Source organism: Cebus imitator, unplaced genomic scaffold (assembly GCF_001604975.1).
Source record: "Cebus imitator isolate Cc_AM_T3 unplaced genomic scaffold, Cebus_imitator-1.0 Scaffold22, whole genome shotgun sequence".
NCBI lineage: Eukaryota > Metazoa > Chordata > Mammalia > Primates > Cebidae > Cebus > Cebus imitator.
In genome coordinates this window covers 4946048-4961891 of record NW_016107337.1, presented here as the reverse complement: position 1 = coordinate 4961891, position 15844 = coordinate 4946048, and the positions used below count along the sequence as shown (strand labels likewise).

The window sequence follows — 15844 nt, the reverse complement described above, 5'->3', positions numbered from 1 at the left end:
AATCACTTCCTGTAGTCCCAGCCCGGCGAGGGCTAATCGATTGTTCTGGGTATTTTGAAAGGAAAAACGGCGGTGGATAGGCTGTCAAACGTAGGGGCCCAGGAGCGGCGGGGCCGGGCCTCCAGGTGCCCCCTCTGGCTTCCTGGGCCTGCAGAGGCGCCGAAACGTGCAGGCGCCGGCGTCCAAGAGGCGTGGGGCGCGCCGGGCGAGCCCCTGCTTGCAGGAGGCGCCCGCGAGGCCTTGACGTCCCCTGGCGAGAGTAGCAGGTTAGCACCTCCAGGCCCGGGGAAGGCCCGGGGGGCCCACGGCGGGCGGGGCGGGGGCCGGGCGAGGCGCGCCTCCTATTGGCCGCGTGGCGCCGCCCGCACAGGCAGCTCTTAAAAAGCCCCGCCGGCGCCCGGAGCCGCACTGCACGCTACCCGCGCCGACCCCGCTCTGCCAGCTTCGCACGCCCACCCGCGCCCACCATGGCCACAGTTCAGCAGCTGGAAGGAAGATGGCGCCTGGTGGACAGCAAAGGCTTTGATGAATACATGAAGGAACTAGGTGAGGCGCCTGGCCTGGCAGCGCCTGCAACGTGGCGTGTGTGTGGCCGTCTGTCCCTAGGTCCCAGTCAACGTGTCAGGATTCCGGGGCAGGAGATGCTCGGCGGCCTACCCCCAACCCCTCCTATCTTCCCCACCACGCGGCCCTTGGGTGCAGCGCGCGCAGCACCACGCGGGCAGGCGGCGAGGAGCCGGGAGCGTGCGCGCCCCCTGCCCGCCCGCGGGGCCGCAAGATTCCGGAGACGGTCCACCTCGTGGTCCACCCACCTCTCTTCTGCTTCTTTCCCCTCTCCCAAAAGGCAGCCACTCCGCATTGTCTCCTGTCTTTTAGCGCGCGCACCCTTCACCCCACGCTGCACTTTTTTCGACCCCCTCCAGGCGACCCACTGTTTCCCCATTTTCCCCGCTTCACTCATCCTTCCCCTTCCTGCCACCATCCTGTCTCTCCCGTTTACGCCATCGTGGCAGCACCCACTCCCCTTTCCCACCCTGTCGTATCTTTTGTTTCTCTATGGCGTGCAGGTCCCCCTCCCTTTTCCTCCTGGGGACTCGATGCTGGCGCGCGTTTTCCCACAGAAATCCCTTAGTGAGTCTGAGCGGCTCTACAGCTTCAGCTTGTATTCCTCTGTCCGCCCCATCTCCCCCCAACTCCTCTGCTCGTTCTCACCAGTTGAGCCCAACCTTTTGGGTTGACACCCCATGGAACACCGGGGCCCCCGAGAGGCGTGGCGCTGGCAGTGCCGACCTGCTGCTGGCACTGCCGGGCAGGGGCGTCGCAGTGGGCGGGTGGCCTGTGGGAGGAAGGGAATGAGGCCGACTGTGCCTGGGGGTGGCCTTGTGTTGCCTTCCTGGCCTCTGCCTCTTGAGGGTGAGGAACAAGGAGGCAGTGGGGCTTTGCTGGAAAACCGTAACAGTAACTGCCTAGCCTTCCTGCAGCTAACTGCCTGCAAGATGGGTGTGGCCCTGGAGAAGGCCCTGCAGAACGCTTCTTGAAGCATTCCCTGGGAGAAGAATCTCAGTAGGGAGATTAATTTCTCTCACTCAAAACAGTGCTTCATTATAAATTACTGCCCTTTTCTATGCCACTGACAGAGATTGCGTGCTGGTTGAGACATTGGATAGATTGCAAACAAAAATGGACCTTTGTCACAGGCCTCTAGGAAGTGAAATGGAGTTAGCATAGCATGGATCCTCTCTGGAAGGGAGCTTCCAGCGCTAAGGGACTGCTGGGACTTATGACGGTGCTTCAGAAGCCGGTATCCGCAAATGTTAACCTGGTTGCTCGCTGGTGAAATAACTACTGTGACCCTCTACTGATACCCAGTCACTGTGGCACTTCAGAATCACTCCTTCAGTACCCTTTATCCAAGACAATGTGGTGTTAAGGCTGGTTTATGGTGAATATGAGTGTATTTATGATACTATCAGTAAAGTAAGAAGGCAGTATTTTTCTTTTTCCTTGTAAACCTACATCAAGATGACTCTGGAAAAAGCGATTTACTGCACCTGTCCAATAAATACAGTGTATGGGTATGTGCACAAGTTTAAGGCCAGAGAACACTTTTCTCTGCCAGTAGAAAGCAAGTTATGTTTAGGTTTGGAGGTCTTGTTTCCAGGATTCTGGAATCTTGAAGGTTGTCAAGACTCAGTTCATTAGGGAGCAGTCACCATGTAAAAAGAGCAGAGCCATTTATTTGTCCAAAGTGAAAGTACATAATGACTCAACAGCATAAGGCACCAGCCCTGAGCTGGCAAAAGAGAAGGTTCCAAGGGGAATTTTAAAGCCTGGCTGAGTGTTCTTCATCAAGATAATCACGCTGCATAGGTTGTAGTCTCCTTATTTATGAAACAGTGATTTGGCCTGGATCTAAGTTTCCTTATATATGTTAACTCTCAGGGGAAATAGATAGATCATAAATTAATATATAATTTAATATGATATTTTGTAAACGCCTAAATCAATTACTATATTGACTTATACAGCTATGAAATGTTTTTTATATTCAAGGGTAAGATTTTGTTTTCCATTTGTTAGCATCATGATTGTGCTGCTGACTTTTAAAAGATTGTGCTATTGAATATCTCAGAATCAATTTCTATTTTGTGTAGTCTATTAATCAAATATTTATTGAGAGTATTGATATGCCAGACAGACTATGTGCTGGAGTCATAGAATGTAATGGTTGGCAGAATCCAGTAAAAACAAAAAGACCAAGCAAACTCCTGAATTTGCAGTTTTGAATCCTTTATCTCCACCTTCTATCAACTGCTTTGAGTAAATAAAATTTGGAAGTCTGCATTTCTTTGCAAACTTTCTGAAAACACGCATAGCATGGTGGCCAAGAGGTCAGATTTGGAGCCAGGGTGCCAGTGCTCTTGGTTCCCAGCTCTGTCACTTCCTAGTTGAGCAGTCTCAGGTAAGTTACTTCAGTGCCTCACTTTCTTATCAATAAAATGGGGATAATAACATCTGCCTCTTACAGGGCTGTTGTAAGGCTTACCTGAATTTAATCTATGTAAAGTGCTGGCTCATAGCGTGAGATATGTGTTTACAATAGTTATCAATAAGCAAATAAGTGAAAATATGCTGTACAAAGTGATTACAATGGAATTACTGCTTTTATCATGTAAATGATGTCTTCCCATTATTTAACATGACTTAACATTCTACAGGAGTGGGAATAGCTTTGAGAAAAATGGGCGCAATGGCCAAGCCAGACTGTATCATCACTTGTGATGGCAAAAACCTCACCATAAAAACTGAGAGCACTTTGAAAACAACACAGTTTTCTTGTACCCTGGGAGAGAAATTTGAAGAAACCACAGCTGATGGCAGAAAAACTCAGGTCAGTCATGACATGTTATAAAATCACAGAAACTTCTAGAATGCTAGGCTATATTAACATTTTTACTGTTTATAGGCAAGAACTTAATGAAAAAGTTATTTTATGAATTGAGTTTTATCAAATTAGTAAAAGTATCAACTTCATAGAATTAGCATTTTTTATTAGCTACTAGATTGAAAACCACAAACTATTGTGACTAAAATCAATACAGGTTAATGACGTAGGCTCAGAAAGCAGAAGGTGAAAAAAAAATGTTGATTAAAGAGGTTATGAGTCACAGAAACTCTTGTAATGTACTTGGAAAATTAAAAAGTTTACTTCATTTTTGCAGACTGTCTGCAACTTTACCAATGGTGCATTGGTTCAGCATCAGGAGTGGGATGGGAAGGAAAGCACAATAACAAGAAAATTGAAAGATGGGAAATTAGTGGTGGTAAGTGTTACACAATTGTGTCTTAGTTGGCTTCTTGTGTGCATTCATAGTTCACATAACTGTTCTATGTCATTGATCATTAACAGAACTAAGTTTGGGAAGAAAATAAGGCAAAATAGCAAGTTAAATACTAGAACACTGATTATTAAGAAAGCCCTAGTGGGGACAAAGAAGTGACATGACATAGAGGATTTGGCTGGAGCGGGGGCGGGGGAGTTCTTGCTTTGCTGCCATACCACAGTGAAATCCTGGCAAGCCACCAAACTGCTCTCTTAGGCACACATTTTTCTATATCTTTAAAATAAGGAATATTTGCCATGACCAAAAGAATAAAGATATATTCAACATGTTAGTTTTCAGTAAAACATGCATATTATTGGCAAAACAACAGCTTCTAGCATCTCTCAAACCCATGAATCCTGAATCTCCATCTATGAAGTAGATTACATGATTTCATAGGACACTGATTCTAATGTTTTAATACCACCACTGCTCTGGAATGTAAGACTAACCTAACTTTTTAATGTCTTTCCTTCTCCTAGGACTGTGTCATGAACAATGTCACCTGTACTCGGATCTATGAAAAAGTAGAATAAAAATTCTATCATCACTTTGGACAGGAGTTGACTATGAGAATGAACAAGCTCAGTTCAATGAGCAAATCTTCATACTATTGTTTCTTTCTTTTTTTTCTCATTACTGTGTTCATTTATCTTTATCACAAACATTTTACATGGAGCTATTTCAAAGTGTGTTGGATTAATTAGGATCATCCCATTGGTTAATAAATAAATGTGTTTATGCTAATACATGTTGTATGCATTCTTTAAACCTTACAGGAAATTAGTGTTGAGTTTTAATAATTATTGAGTAAATGCTGGGGTAACCTTGAGGATGCCATATTGAGATGACACTAGCAGTTTATAAAGATAGCTACTCTTACAGGAAATACTATATCACTCATTTAAGCTTGCTCTATACTGTTTGAACTTTGTATGAACTCAAGAATCTTGAATTTCTGGCAGAGACCGTTCTCATTAAAATGTAGCTACTACTCTTTATGATTCAAATTAGAGCAAAGGTTTAACTAACCACCATTGACTAAAATACTTTTTGTGTTTTTATATATAAATGTAGATAATATACTATGTATGGAATAACTAGGATTCTAGTGAATCTCTATTCTATTTCTCTATCCCCAACACAAATATCCATAGTTCACATTTGAAGAAGCAAGCTGTTGGCCCTGAGCTAAAGCTTTGCATAAATGATCTTTAGGGCTACTGTCAAAGGACTGGTATGATTATGTCCATTCTGCAACTAAGAAAACAGGTTTTTGACTAGCTAACCAGTTCAAGGACAGGAGGTAGTAGAGCTGGATTAATGACCTATATCTCATCAAGTCTACCCAATGTGTTCAGTCATTCTACAACACTGCCTCTTTGCAGCTTGTACAGAGATCTTTAGGTCTAAAGTCCTTAAATGTATTAATTGAGACTTCTGAAACCACCCTCTATGTGCAGAAATGTTAACTGGTAGGCATTTTTTCTTAAGAATTACCCGTAGCTAGCAGTCAGTGGAAGTGTTCAACTCACTGATACTCTAGTCCTGTGCTGTCCTATATGTAGCCATGAGTCACATATGGCTATTGAACCTTTGAAGTGTGGCTAGTCTGAATTGATATGTCTATATGGGATTTCAAAGGCTTAGTACAAAAAGTAAAATGCCTTATTAATGACTTTTTGGTATTGATTGCATATTAAAATAAATACAGATTAGTAAAGTTAATTTTGCCCATTTACTTTTTAATGCAGCTAGGGAAAATGTAAAAATTGCATGTATTTTCATTTTTGTGCCATATTTTTTAATGGACAATGTTGTTTGCGACTTCCTTTCTATGTGAATTTCAATCTTGCTTGTTTCAGTATTTAGGGTTCTTCTTTCATCCACATTTTCTGCTTCTCATAATCATGTACATTTATTGACATTCTCCTGGAACCAAACACTGGGCCGCACACTTTAAAGTGTTTTATTAATTCTCAGAGCCATCCTAGATGATGTACATTCACTATGGTTTTTCCACATTGTGTAGATCAAGAAACTAAGGTCCAGAGTCTAGGTAATGATCCCAAGCCATACAACTACTACAAGTCAGAGAGCAGACTGGAGCACAAGTTTAGCTGATTCTACAACCTGTGCTATGTTAGCTGCCATGTTCTCATACCTATACTGCTTCAGATTATGGGCTGGAATATCACCTGAGGGACATTAAGCTCATGTTCCTTATATGGGGAAGCCATTGACATTTGGATTGGGCTGTGGCAAGCATCATAGGACCTTTAGCATGTCATCCTAAGATCATGGCCATAAAATGTCCATGGCACCCACCAGCCTACCCTAAACACTTAGTCCATTTTCAGGTGTCATTTAAGGGCATGGCTCCCTACCTAGTTAAGAACCACTGGGTAGGACAAGGGTATCTCAACCTCACGGTATCTGTTGTCATTAAAGCTCTTCCTTCTGCTAAGCAATTCTTTAGGGATTGACCCGTCATCAAAAGACCTAAAACCAGGGCCATTGAAGATGAGTTTCTATTGCCTCTTAACTAATGGTATGCTGGAATGCATTATTTTTAGTTCTACAACACACAGGATTTCAGGGAAGTTCGCTTTTATTACAGATCTATCAGATCCGATTTCTTTTGCTTCAATGTTTAGTTGCCAGTAACCTACTAGACAATACCCTATGAATGAATGTCTCATTTCAAACTAGTTTAGTTTTTCTAAAATGTAGTGTGACAATTTAAGTACTTGGGGTGTGCAGGCAGACAGTCCTGGGATCCAATCCTGACTCTAATAATTGTATGACTTAGGGTAAGTTATTTAACTTTGCTGAACAATAGTTACCCTCTTTGTAAAAAGATACATTACCTGAATCATAGAGTTGTTTTAAATATTAAATTTGGCAATGCATGTGAAGCACTTAGCACAGGATCCATAATATAGGAAGGGCTTAATGTCCCACAAGCACTGCCCAATATAACTTTATGTGACATGGAAATGCTCTTTAATATCTGCACTGTCCACTAAGGAAGCCACCAGCCATAAGCGAGTATTGAGCACTTGAAATGTGGTGAGTGCAACTGAGGAACTGAATTTTAATTTAATTTTTATTAACTAAAATGTAAATTTAAGTACCCACATGTAGTTAGTGACTATTAATTTGGACAGCATGGGATGTTTCCAAAATTGAAATTCTTACATTTTAAAATTTCAAACCTGTTCCTCTTGCGGTATTCTCCCTCTCAATTCATGGGAATGTCGCTTTTCCAATGTTCAGGCTAAATGTCTAATCTTTGATTCTTTCTTTCCCATATTATATCTAATCCATTAGCAAATTATTTGTTTTGCCATCAGAATGTTTCTATAATTGAATTGTTTTTCCCTCTTTCACAGATACCACCTCATTCAGATATCACCATCATCTCTCCCCTTCTCTGCCATTTTGCACCTTTATCCTCCCAAAGCTGTCATTTAAAACACAGGTTAGAACATGTCATTCCTCTGTTGAGAACCCTCCACTGGCGTCTCATTTCACTAGGAGTAGAAGCTAAAATCTTGGCAGAGTTTCTATCTGACTTGCCTGTGCCTTCCACCTTCCCAGCGCCCCATCCTGATTTCATCTCCTGCAGCTGTCCACTCAAACCCTTCCTCAGACTTCTGCCAATGTTCATGCAAATGTGCTCTTGCCTCAGGGCCTTTGCACCTGTTTCCTCAGCCTGAAGCACTCTTCCCCACGCAGGCTGCAGCCCACACTTTCTCCCTTCCTTAGAGTCTCTTCCTTCAAGGCCACCCTAGCAGTGAATCATTCCCAGACCACATGATGTATCAGAGCTGCCACTCCTCCCTCACATTCCCAATTCCCCTAAGCTGCTTTATTTTTCTTCATAGTCCTCACCTTTAACATCAATGCTGACTATCCATTTAATTGTTTTATTTCTTAATTTTTTGGTTATTATCTGTCTCCTCAATAGGAAGTAAGTCTTATGAAGAAGGGACTTTGTTTCTACCAGTGCACTCTCTGTCTCTCTAGCACACAATTAGGGGAGAACTTGACATACAAAAGATGCTCCATATATGTTTGTTAAATGAACAAATATTTAATAAATTAATGGATTCTTGACATCTATTTTACACATTTTTATATTATTTAAGACCAGTTATGATATTGCTTCAATCAACTTTATTTATTAAAACCATATTCTTACCTTCATACATGCCATTCAACTTTAATCAGGTCTCTTACCCCAGAAGTGGTGTGCTTGATGACTGTGGGATAACGATGTTTAAAATAGGAAGTAAGGAATCTAGCCTTGCTTCCAAACTGGTATGTAATGACACTCTGGCCTACCAAAAAATAGGCAAAAAAAAAAAAAAGCGCACTACTACTGGGGTAAGTTTTGATCAGTGTATACAATTTATTTTACTGCAGCCCGACACTCTGCTAACAGGCAATATCTGTCAAGCAGAACTGGACCTGAGGTGTTTGTGGAACATGGTGCAGATTAATCTGATTTGCTATAAGAAAGATGGTTTAACACAAGTCAACCCCTCACTAAAGAAAAAGACACAGGAGAAAGATGACAACTTTTGGATTAAGTCCTTGAGCAGCATGAGGGCATCAACTGTTCTCTACAAGTGAAGTCCACGTGCCTGAAGATGAATGGTTGTAGTGAATTGCTGCTATGGTACTAGTGATTTTGATGCGTCTATTGCTAGCATAATCAATGATTTCTTGAGTCTCAATCTTTTCAACTGTTTTCTCAAAATTCTGGTATTTGAAATTGTGCTATGACCATGAAAAGGTGGAGAACCATCTTTTTGGCACCTAGATTTCAGAGCTGCCAAGTCAACTTAGACTATTACTCAATTCTTCCTGATTATAAACCAATGATTCTGAATGCCTGTTCCATTTTAAATTCACTTTTGAGTTCATGAGAATAATTATAGTGCTTCCCTGGGTTTCATGAACTCACTACTCTCCTTTTCTAATACTACCATCTTAGAATTCACTGCTGTTTGGTGGGTCATGTGTGATGTGGGTTGGTAGAAAGGGCTGATGAAGCTGGTGAACTGGTTTGGAAAGCTGGGTGACACATATTTTGAAATGTTGTGAAAGGCAAAGTGGTATGACTTGCAGCTGGTCACACAGCAACTGGAAAATAACTGGAGTCTTACGATATCTGGTCTGCCAGCCTCTGCCACCAGATCATATGTAAACATTTGCTTAGGATACAGTCTCTTTCTTCCTCCCAATGCCTCCTCCCTTCATTCCTACTTCTCCCATACTGCACACTTGGAAAATGTCTGAAAAGAGAATAATTCTTAAGGGGTGTTTTTTAAAGGTGCTGGCAACACATGGCATGGTGAACAAAATAGAGTAGGGCAAAGATTCTTTCTGATGGAACTGACTTTCTAGTGTGATATGATGTGTCTTAGTCTGTCCTGTACTGCTGTGACAGAATACCTAAGACTGGGTAATTTTTAAGTACAGAAATTTATCTCTTACAGTTCTCAAAGCTGGGAAGTCGAAAATTGAGGGACTTGGATCTGGTGAGGGCCTTCTTGATGCATCATCCCAAAGTGGAGGGTGGAAGGGCAAGAGAGAGTAAGAGCAAGAGGGGGCTGAAGTCACTTTTACAACAAGCCCACTGTTGCGATAATCACCCTTTCCAGAGATAATGACATTAATCCATACATGAAGGCAGAGCCTCTGTGACCTAATCACCTCTTATTAGACCCCACCTCCCATCAGTGTTGCATTAGGAATTACATCTCCAACACATGAACTTTGGGGGACACAGTCAAACCATAGCATGATGAAACATACATAATTCAAACAAATGGCAGACTGATAAGTGCAGCTAGAAAAATATAAAACCAAGTAGAGTGATAAGGAGCGGGTGAGGTGGAATCTGTTATGTTGGTGCAAAAGTAGCTGCAGTTTTTTGCCATTACTTTTAAGTGTAAAAACCGCAATTATGTTTGCACCAACATAATGCTTTATATGGGTTGGTCAGGGAAGGTGTCTTCGAGAAGGTAGTGTTTGAACTGAGACCTGAATAACGAGAGAAGGTAGGCAAGTGAACATCTGCAGAAATGGTGGTCTAGGCAGACAGACTAGCCACTGCAGAAGCCCTGAGGTGGGGAACGACAGAACCACAGAGTGACAAAAGCTCATTGTAAGAAGCAACGTGGAGCAAGATGTGGTCTGAGATTTAGGTGAGAAGCAAAGTGTTTAAGACCTCGTAGTTGCCAGTGAGGGATTTGGGTTTATCTAAGGACCCAGTGAAACTACAGAGGGTGTCAAGGAGGAAGTGACAGATGACTGTTTTAAAAAAGATGTTCTATTTTCACTTTTGCGATGAGATACTGATATTTGGAATAACTTACCAGAGACACTGAAAATATTGAATGAAATAGTTTTTTAAATTGCCTTAAAGTGACAGTGAGCGACAAAATTACGAGGAATTATGTGGCTTATTTCTGGGAATCCAGAGAAGCAAGCCAACTGATAGGCGAGTTTTACCCCGGAGTATTCATTACAGGTCCAGGAGACATGGCTGAGAGGCTGAGCTGCGCTTCTGGCGGCATATGAAACAATTGGGCCTTTGTCTGATGGTAGATGGGCTGACTCCATCCTCCACTGTGTTAGAGAAAGTTTTCTGAATGTTGAAAATTGTGCTGTAAAGATGTTCCTCCAAGTGCTTCTACATTAGCAGATGATTGACAAGCGTATAACTTACTAGAAACATAAGACTGGTTAAATAATCGTGGCATATCTGTACAATAAAATACTAACTGGAATTAAAACCACAAAAAGACAAATAATAGCTTGGAAAAAAGGCTTGTAATTCACTGTAAAGTGAAAAATCTGGATATAAAATATTATGCACATATTGTACAATTTGTGCACTAATGGGCAAAAATGTGTAATTAAATATAGAAGAACATTAACAGTGTCTATCTCTTGGATTTGAGATGATATTTAATTTTTTATTTATTTGCTTATCTCTCTATAACAAAAATGCAAAAACATTTAAATGCCAATAGCTTTGTTTGTATTTTTAATAATAAATTTATATTAGAAAATGTTTCAGAAAAGCATAAAGAAGAAAAAAATCCTTGGAAGTCTCAATTTTATAGAAATTTGATATTAATATTTTGTTATGCCACATTCAAATAATTCTTCATACATTTATATGCATAAACACCCAAAATATTTTATACATGGAATTATATAACACAGTATTCGCTTGCCATTATTTGTCTTTTAAAACTGATTTAAGTATAGATTCATGTCTTTTTTTTTAACTTCATAATATTTAACTTTACTTCAACTCTATTATTTATTTTATTAATTTCCTCTTGATAAATGTTTAAGCTTTTGAAAAAGCCTTGGAGTTATTAACAATGGTTTGATAAGCATTCTTTTCCATTGATGGAAAAGAATTATTTAAAATATTTTTAAAATATTTACCCTGTGATTAGATCCCCTAACACACTCAGCCTGTGATGTGATGTAAGCTAAGTAATGCCTGAATGCAGACAAAGCTGGCTTCACAAAGTTGCAGAATGTAGTATGCACCTGATTAAGAGAAATTCTACCTCACCAAATATTTTGCCCCCAACAAGCACTTTAACAGAGAACACATTTTTTCCCCCTTTTTTACATTAAATATTTAAAGGTTGGGGAAGGGGAGATGTTCGTTCTAAAGTTAATTCTAACGGAAAAGTTAAAGGTCCAATCTATTGTTTTTACTGTAATGGAGAGTTTTGCTCTTTCTCATTGCTGAACTTCACGCAAGGCGCTGATGCTTGTTTGGGCACAACTTCAGGGACCTTCATTCTTGTTCCCACCTGAGCGCATGGCCCTGCCAGGTCGTGTATAACCTGTGCTATACCTGTGCATGTGCCTGTGTGTGTAGGCCACTGAGGGCCTGGTATTTGGCTTAGTTTGTTTCTTGCTTTGCTACTGCTTGGTTTATTGATTCTCTGAAATAATACAAGGAAGAAAAATCCCAGAGAGATGTTTCAGAGTTTCAGAACAGTACCAAGGATAATAATAGTCACACCGAAGTTTAGAAAAGTACATATGAGAGAACAAAGACTTCTTTCATCATTTAGACTGAGTTGGTTTGACAATGGTTTTCAGTAAATCACATCACCAAATAAGAAATTAAACTTGCTGGCTCAGTAACCACTAACCACTAAACTTAGCTTCCTCCCTTAGCTACACAGGGCAAAAACACAGGGGGGGAAAAATACCACCCTTTCCAAAACAAGCAGAGTTTTGGAAAACGGCCTGATCTGGAGGCTGACTTGTATAGTGCACCATTTATGAGATGTATACCACACCCAGAAACCTTGCAGAAATCATCATGTCAGAGATGAGATAATCTCAAAACTTTCTGATTTTATGTGGAGATCATTTACCATGCCGGTAGAAGGTTTTATGAGAACTTAAATTCTCTCTTCTGGAAATAGGCAGTAATTCCAGAATCCCAGAAAATTTTAATTCATGTCAATTTGATATGTTTGGACAGTTGATGGGGAAATGGTGCTGTTTGAATTCCATGTATATAGGGCATAAAGACACGTATAAGAAATAAGGCACCACACCAGAATGAGGCAACGTAATGTGAATGAGGGCAAAAAGTTCAAGAGATAATTTTATAAAGCTGTCATTAATTTGCCAGGAGGAGAGTTGCATTATCTCTATCATGTCTCTTATTTCATTATACCAGAGCCTGTATACCTGCAGTGATTCTTTTAGGACTTAAGACAAACCCTTTATTTATTCTAAGAACAAATTGATATACAACTTATATATCACACATAAGAAGTCAGTTGTCTTATTGTATTAATGTTGATCAGTTAGCTGACGAGTTTCTTTAAATCCTACTCCAGGGCCAGCATGTCTGAGATGGATGTCTTGATTGATTCATTCATTCATTCAATTCAGCAAACATATATGTGGAGCTTCTACAATGTGCCAGTTATAGAGTGCTAAGGGCTGGGCCTGCATAACTGAATAAAGTAAAAGCTCTTGCCTTCATAGAGCTTAGAGTCTAGAAGGAGAGACAAACAATAAACAAAAATTGACATGATAATTATAGATGAATTTAATCGCTGTTAGGGGACTAAACAGGGTGCCTGATAAAGACTAATAGCAGGAACCAATAGTGGGCAGGTTAGGGAAGGCCTCTTTTGGGGGAAGAAATTTAAGTTGAAACCTGAAGGCAGAAAAGGAGCCTCCAGGGGAGGAGGAACAAGGAAAAGCAACTCTAGCATGATTGACGAGTGCAAATGGCAGGAGGTGGACATACCTTGATGTGGAGCCAGGCAGAACACCTGAGAGAGGGAAGGACTGGACTGGAGATGGTAGGTATTGGCTGTGTTTTGCAGGGCCCTCAAGTCAGGGAAAGAGCAGGGATCTCATCCAAGTCTATTGGGAAGTCAACAGAGGGTTTAGGGCCAGATAGAGCCACAGCAAAGGGCAGACACTCATCTCCCAATCCCTTGAGCCAGGTACAATTTGGAATTCAGAATTAGTTTTGCATTTTAGAACGTTAATATAGTGCCTGTATTATATGCACATATGAATCCATATATTATATAATTTTGCTAGAGATGCCTGGGACAATGTCATTTAATAAAACATATTAATATACCTGTAGTGAAACGTGTGACCACTCACACTAAGTGAGGTGAAGAAAGACTGTACATAGCCTGCCCATCAGTTCACTTCAGGCTGTGCTGCCAGATGAGCTCAAATCCCATGAGATTTTACTACCAACTAAATTAAAAAAGAAAAACAAATCAGGTTTTGGAGTTTTGTGTGTTTTTGTATTGGTGGATAAGAGAGTGTAGATTTATAATTATCCACCTTTTTTTTGCAATTAAGAACAACATTCATTAATACATCAATTCAGGAAATATTTTTTGGAGGCCTATGTGTCACGTAGTGTTCTGAATGTCTGGAAATGTATTAAACATGAAAATAATTCATATTTTCTTTACATTTTTTCTTCATTTTAAATGACAGAATTATACATATTTGTGGTGTTCAACACTGTGTTTTGGTATATTTAGCCATTGCTTTTTGTAACTAAAGAGAGTTACCTGCCAAGGATAAAGCGTTTGTTGTGTTGAATTTAGAGAAAATATTGCACATAAAACCAATAGCATATTTTGAATAATTTCTGCTTCAAATAAGGATTTGAAATACTGTTCTTACAGTAGTACCAGATAGTGAGGTAAAAACTTTACATGAATAATTCCATTAAATTCTAAAAGATGAGATACATACAAACTCAACACCAAAAAAATTTCAATTGAAAATGGATAAATTACTGAATAGATATATGTCCCTCAACATGGATGAGTTTGGAGGACACTATTAAGTGAAATAAGGCAGGCAACAGAGAGACGAATAGCACATGTTATCACTCATAGTTGGGAGCTAAAAAAGTTGAACTCTTAGAAGCATAGAGTTAGAATAGTGGTTATTAGAGGCCGGGTAGGGTCATGGGAAGCAGGATTGGGGAAAAGTTAGTTAATGGATACAAGATTAGAGCTAGATAGGAGGATGGTTCTGGTGTTCTATGTCCTGCAGAGTGACTGCAATTAATAATTTATTATATATTTTCAAATAGCTAGAAGAGAAGATTTTTAATTTTCATATGTCAATTACCCTGATTTCATAATCCACATTGCATACAAATATCAAAATAATAGACTGTACCTCATAATATGTACAATTTTGTGCCAATTAAATATAATAATAAAAGCCAAAATATGAGGCAGTTACAAATATTATTTCCATTTTACAAATCAAAAACAGAGACTGAACAGCAATTTGAAAGGAGCTCTGGAGCTTCACATGTAGAGAGCCAGGTATGCCTTGGAGTTTACCCTCCTATTGCAACCTGATGCCCAGGGTGGCAAACAACCAATGACTGTCAAGTGTGGGAGTGTGAGAACTCTGGTCCCTTGCATCAGATGAGGACAGCTCTGAGACATAACTGACCCTCCAGAGTTGCCCCCTGGATAAGGCTAAAGTCTGCCCTCTGCAGAACTTCGTCTGAGATCATATCCTGCCTCAGTTTCCTCCTCTTCCCATTCCTACTTCCCCTCTCTCACGCCTTTACAGATCTTTCCCTAACACTTCCTTTAACAAATCACTTGCATGCAGATTCTGGCCTCTGGCTCTACTTCTGGGGTACAGTCAGAACAGCTCTGCTGAGCCCTGGAAATTCCTGACCCTCCAAAAAATTGGGACATAATAAAATGACTGTTGTTTAAGCCATGTTTTGGTGTGATTTGTTCTGTAGCAATAGGTAGACAGAACTCCCTGCAACACCACAGTAAGTGTATGCAGCAGGGATCCCTCCAGTCCTTCCTCAAAGGAATCCAGGGCTTAATTCAACCTGATCGGAATGACATATTCCACAAAGGAGCTTTCCCTTCTTCTGTAGGTCCCCAGCCAACACTGTTGTCTGAGGGCCCACAGAGTGTTTCATCTGCTGATATAACATCACCTTGAGACCCATTCTATGGCGAATGAAGTGTGACAAAGAGTCCATGATGAGGAAAGTTGCCATTCCTACCACAAACCACCACATTCAGAAGATCCTAGCCTAATGGAGCATGGAACAGCCTGTTGAAGGCAAAGCCAAGATTGTGGTACTGTCCTTCAGGATGTGGTAAGTAGCATGAAATAGCAGCTATTACATATGGTGCTGCTTTGCTTTTAAAAATTGCAGATTTACTTGGCAAAGGCTTAATTAATAGTCATGGTGGCCAGACATGCTGGCTCACGCCTGTAATTCCAGCACTTTGGGAGAAAGCAGAGGTGGGTGGATCACTTGAGGTCAGGAGCTCAAAGTCAGCCTGGCCAACAAGGTGAAACCTCATCTCTACTAAAAATCCACCCCCCCCCAAAAAAGAAAAAATTTA

General features: G+C 40.6%; 1 protein-coding gene across 1 annotated transcript; it reads left to right on the top strand.

The window, feature by feature from the left end:
• Positions 1-309: 309 nt before the first annotated feature.
• FABP5 (fatty acid binding protein 5) lies at positions 310-4633 on the top strand. The gene is made up of 4 exons (XM_017521852.2): positions 310-546; positions 3219-3391; positions 3723-3824; positions 4367-4633. Exons 1-4 carry the CDS (start codon positions 468-470, stop codon positions 4418-4420), a joined length of 408 nt encoding a protein of 135 aa, XP_017377341.1. The 5' UTR covers positions 310-467; the 3' UTR covers positions 4421-4633.
• Positions 4634-15844: the final 11211 nt, after the last annotated feature.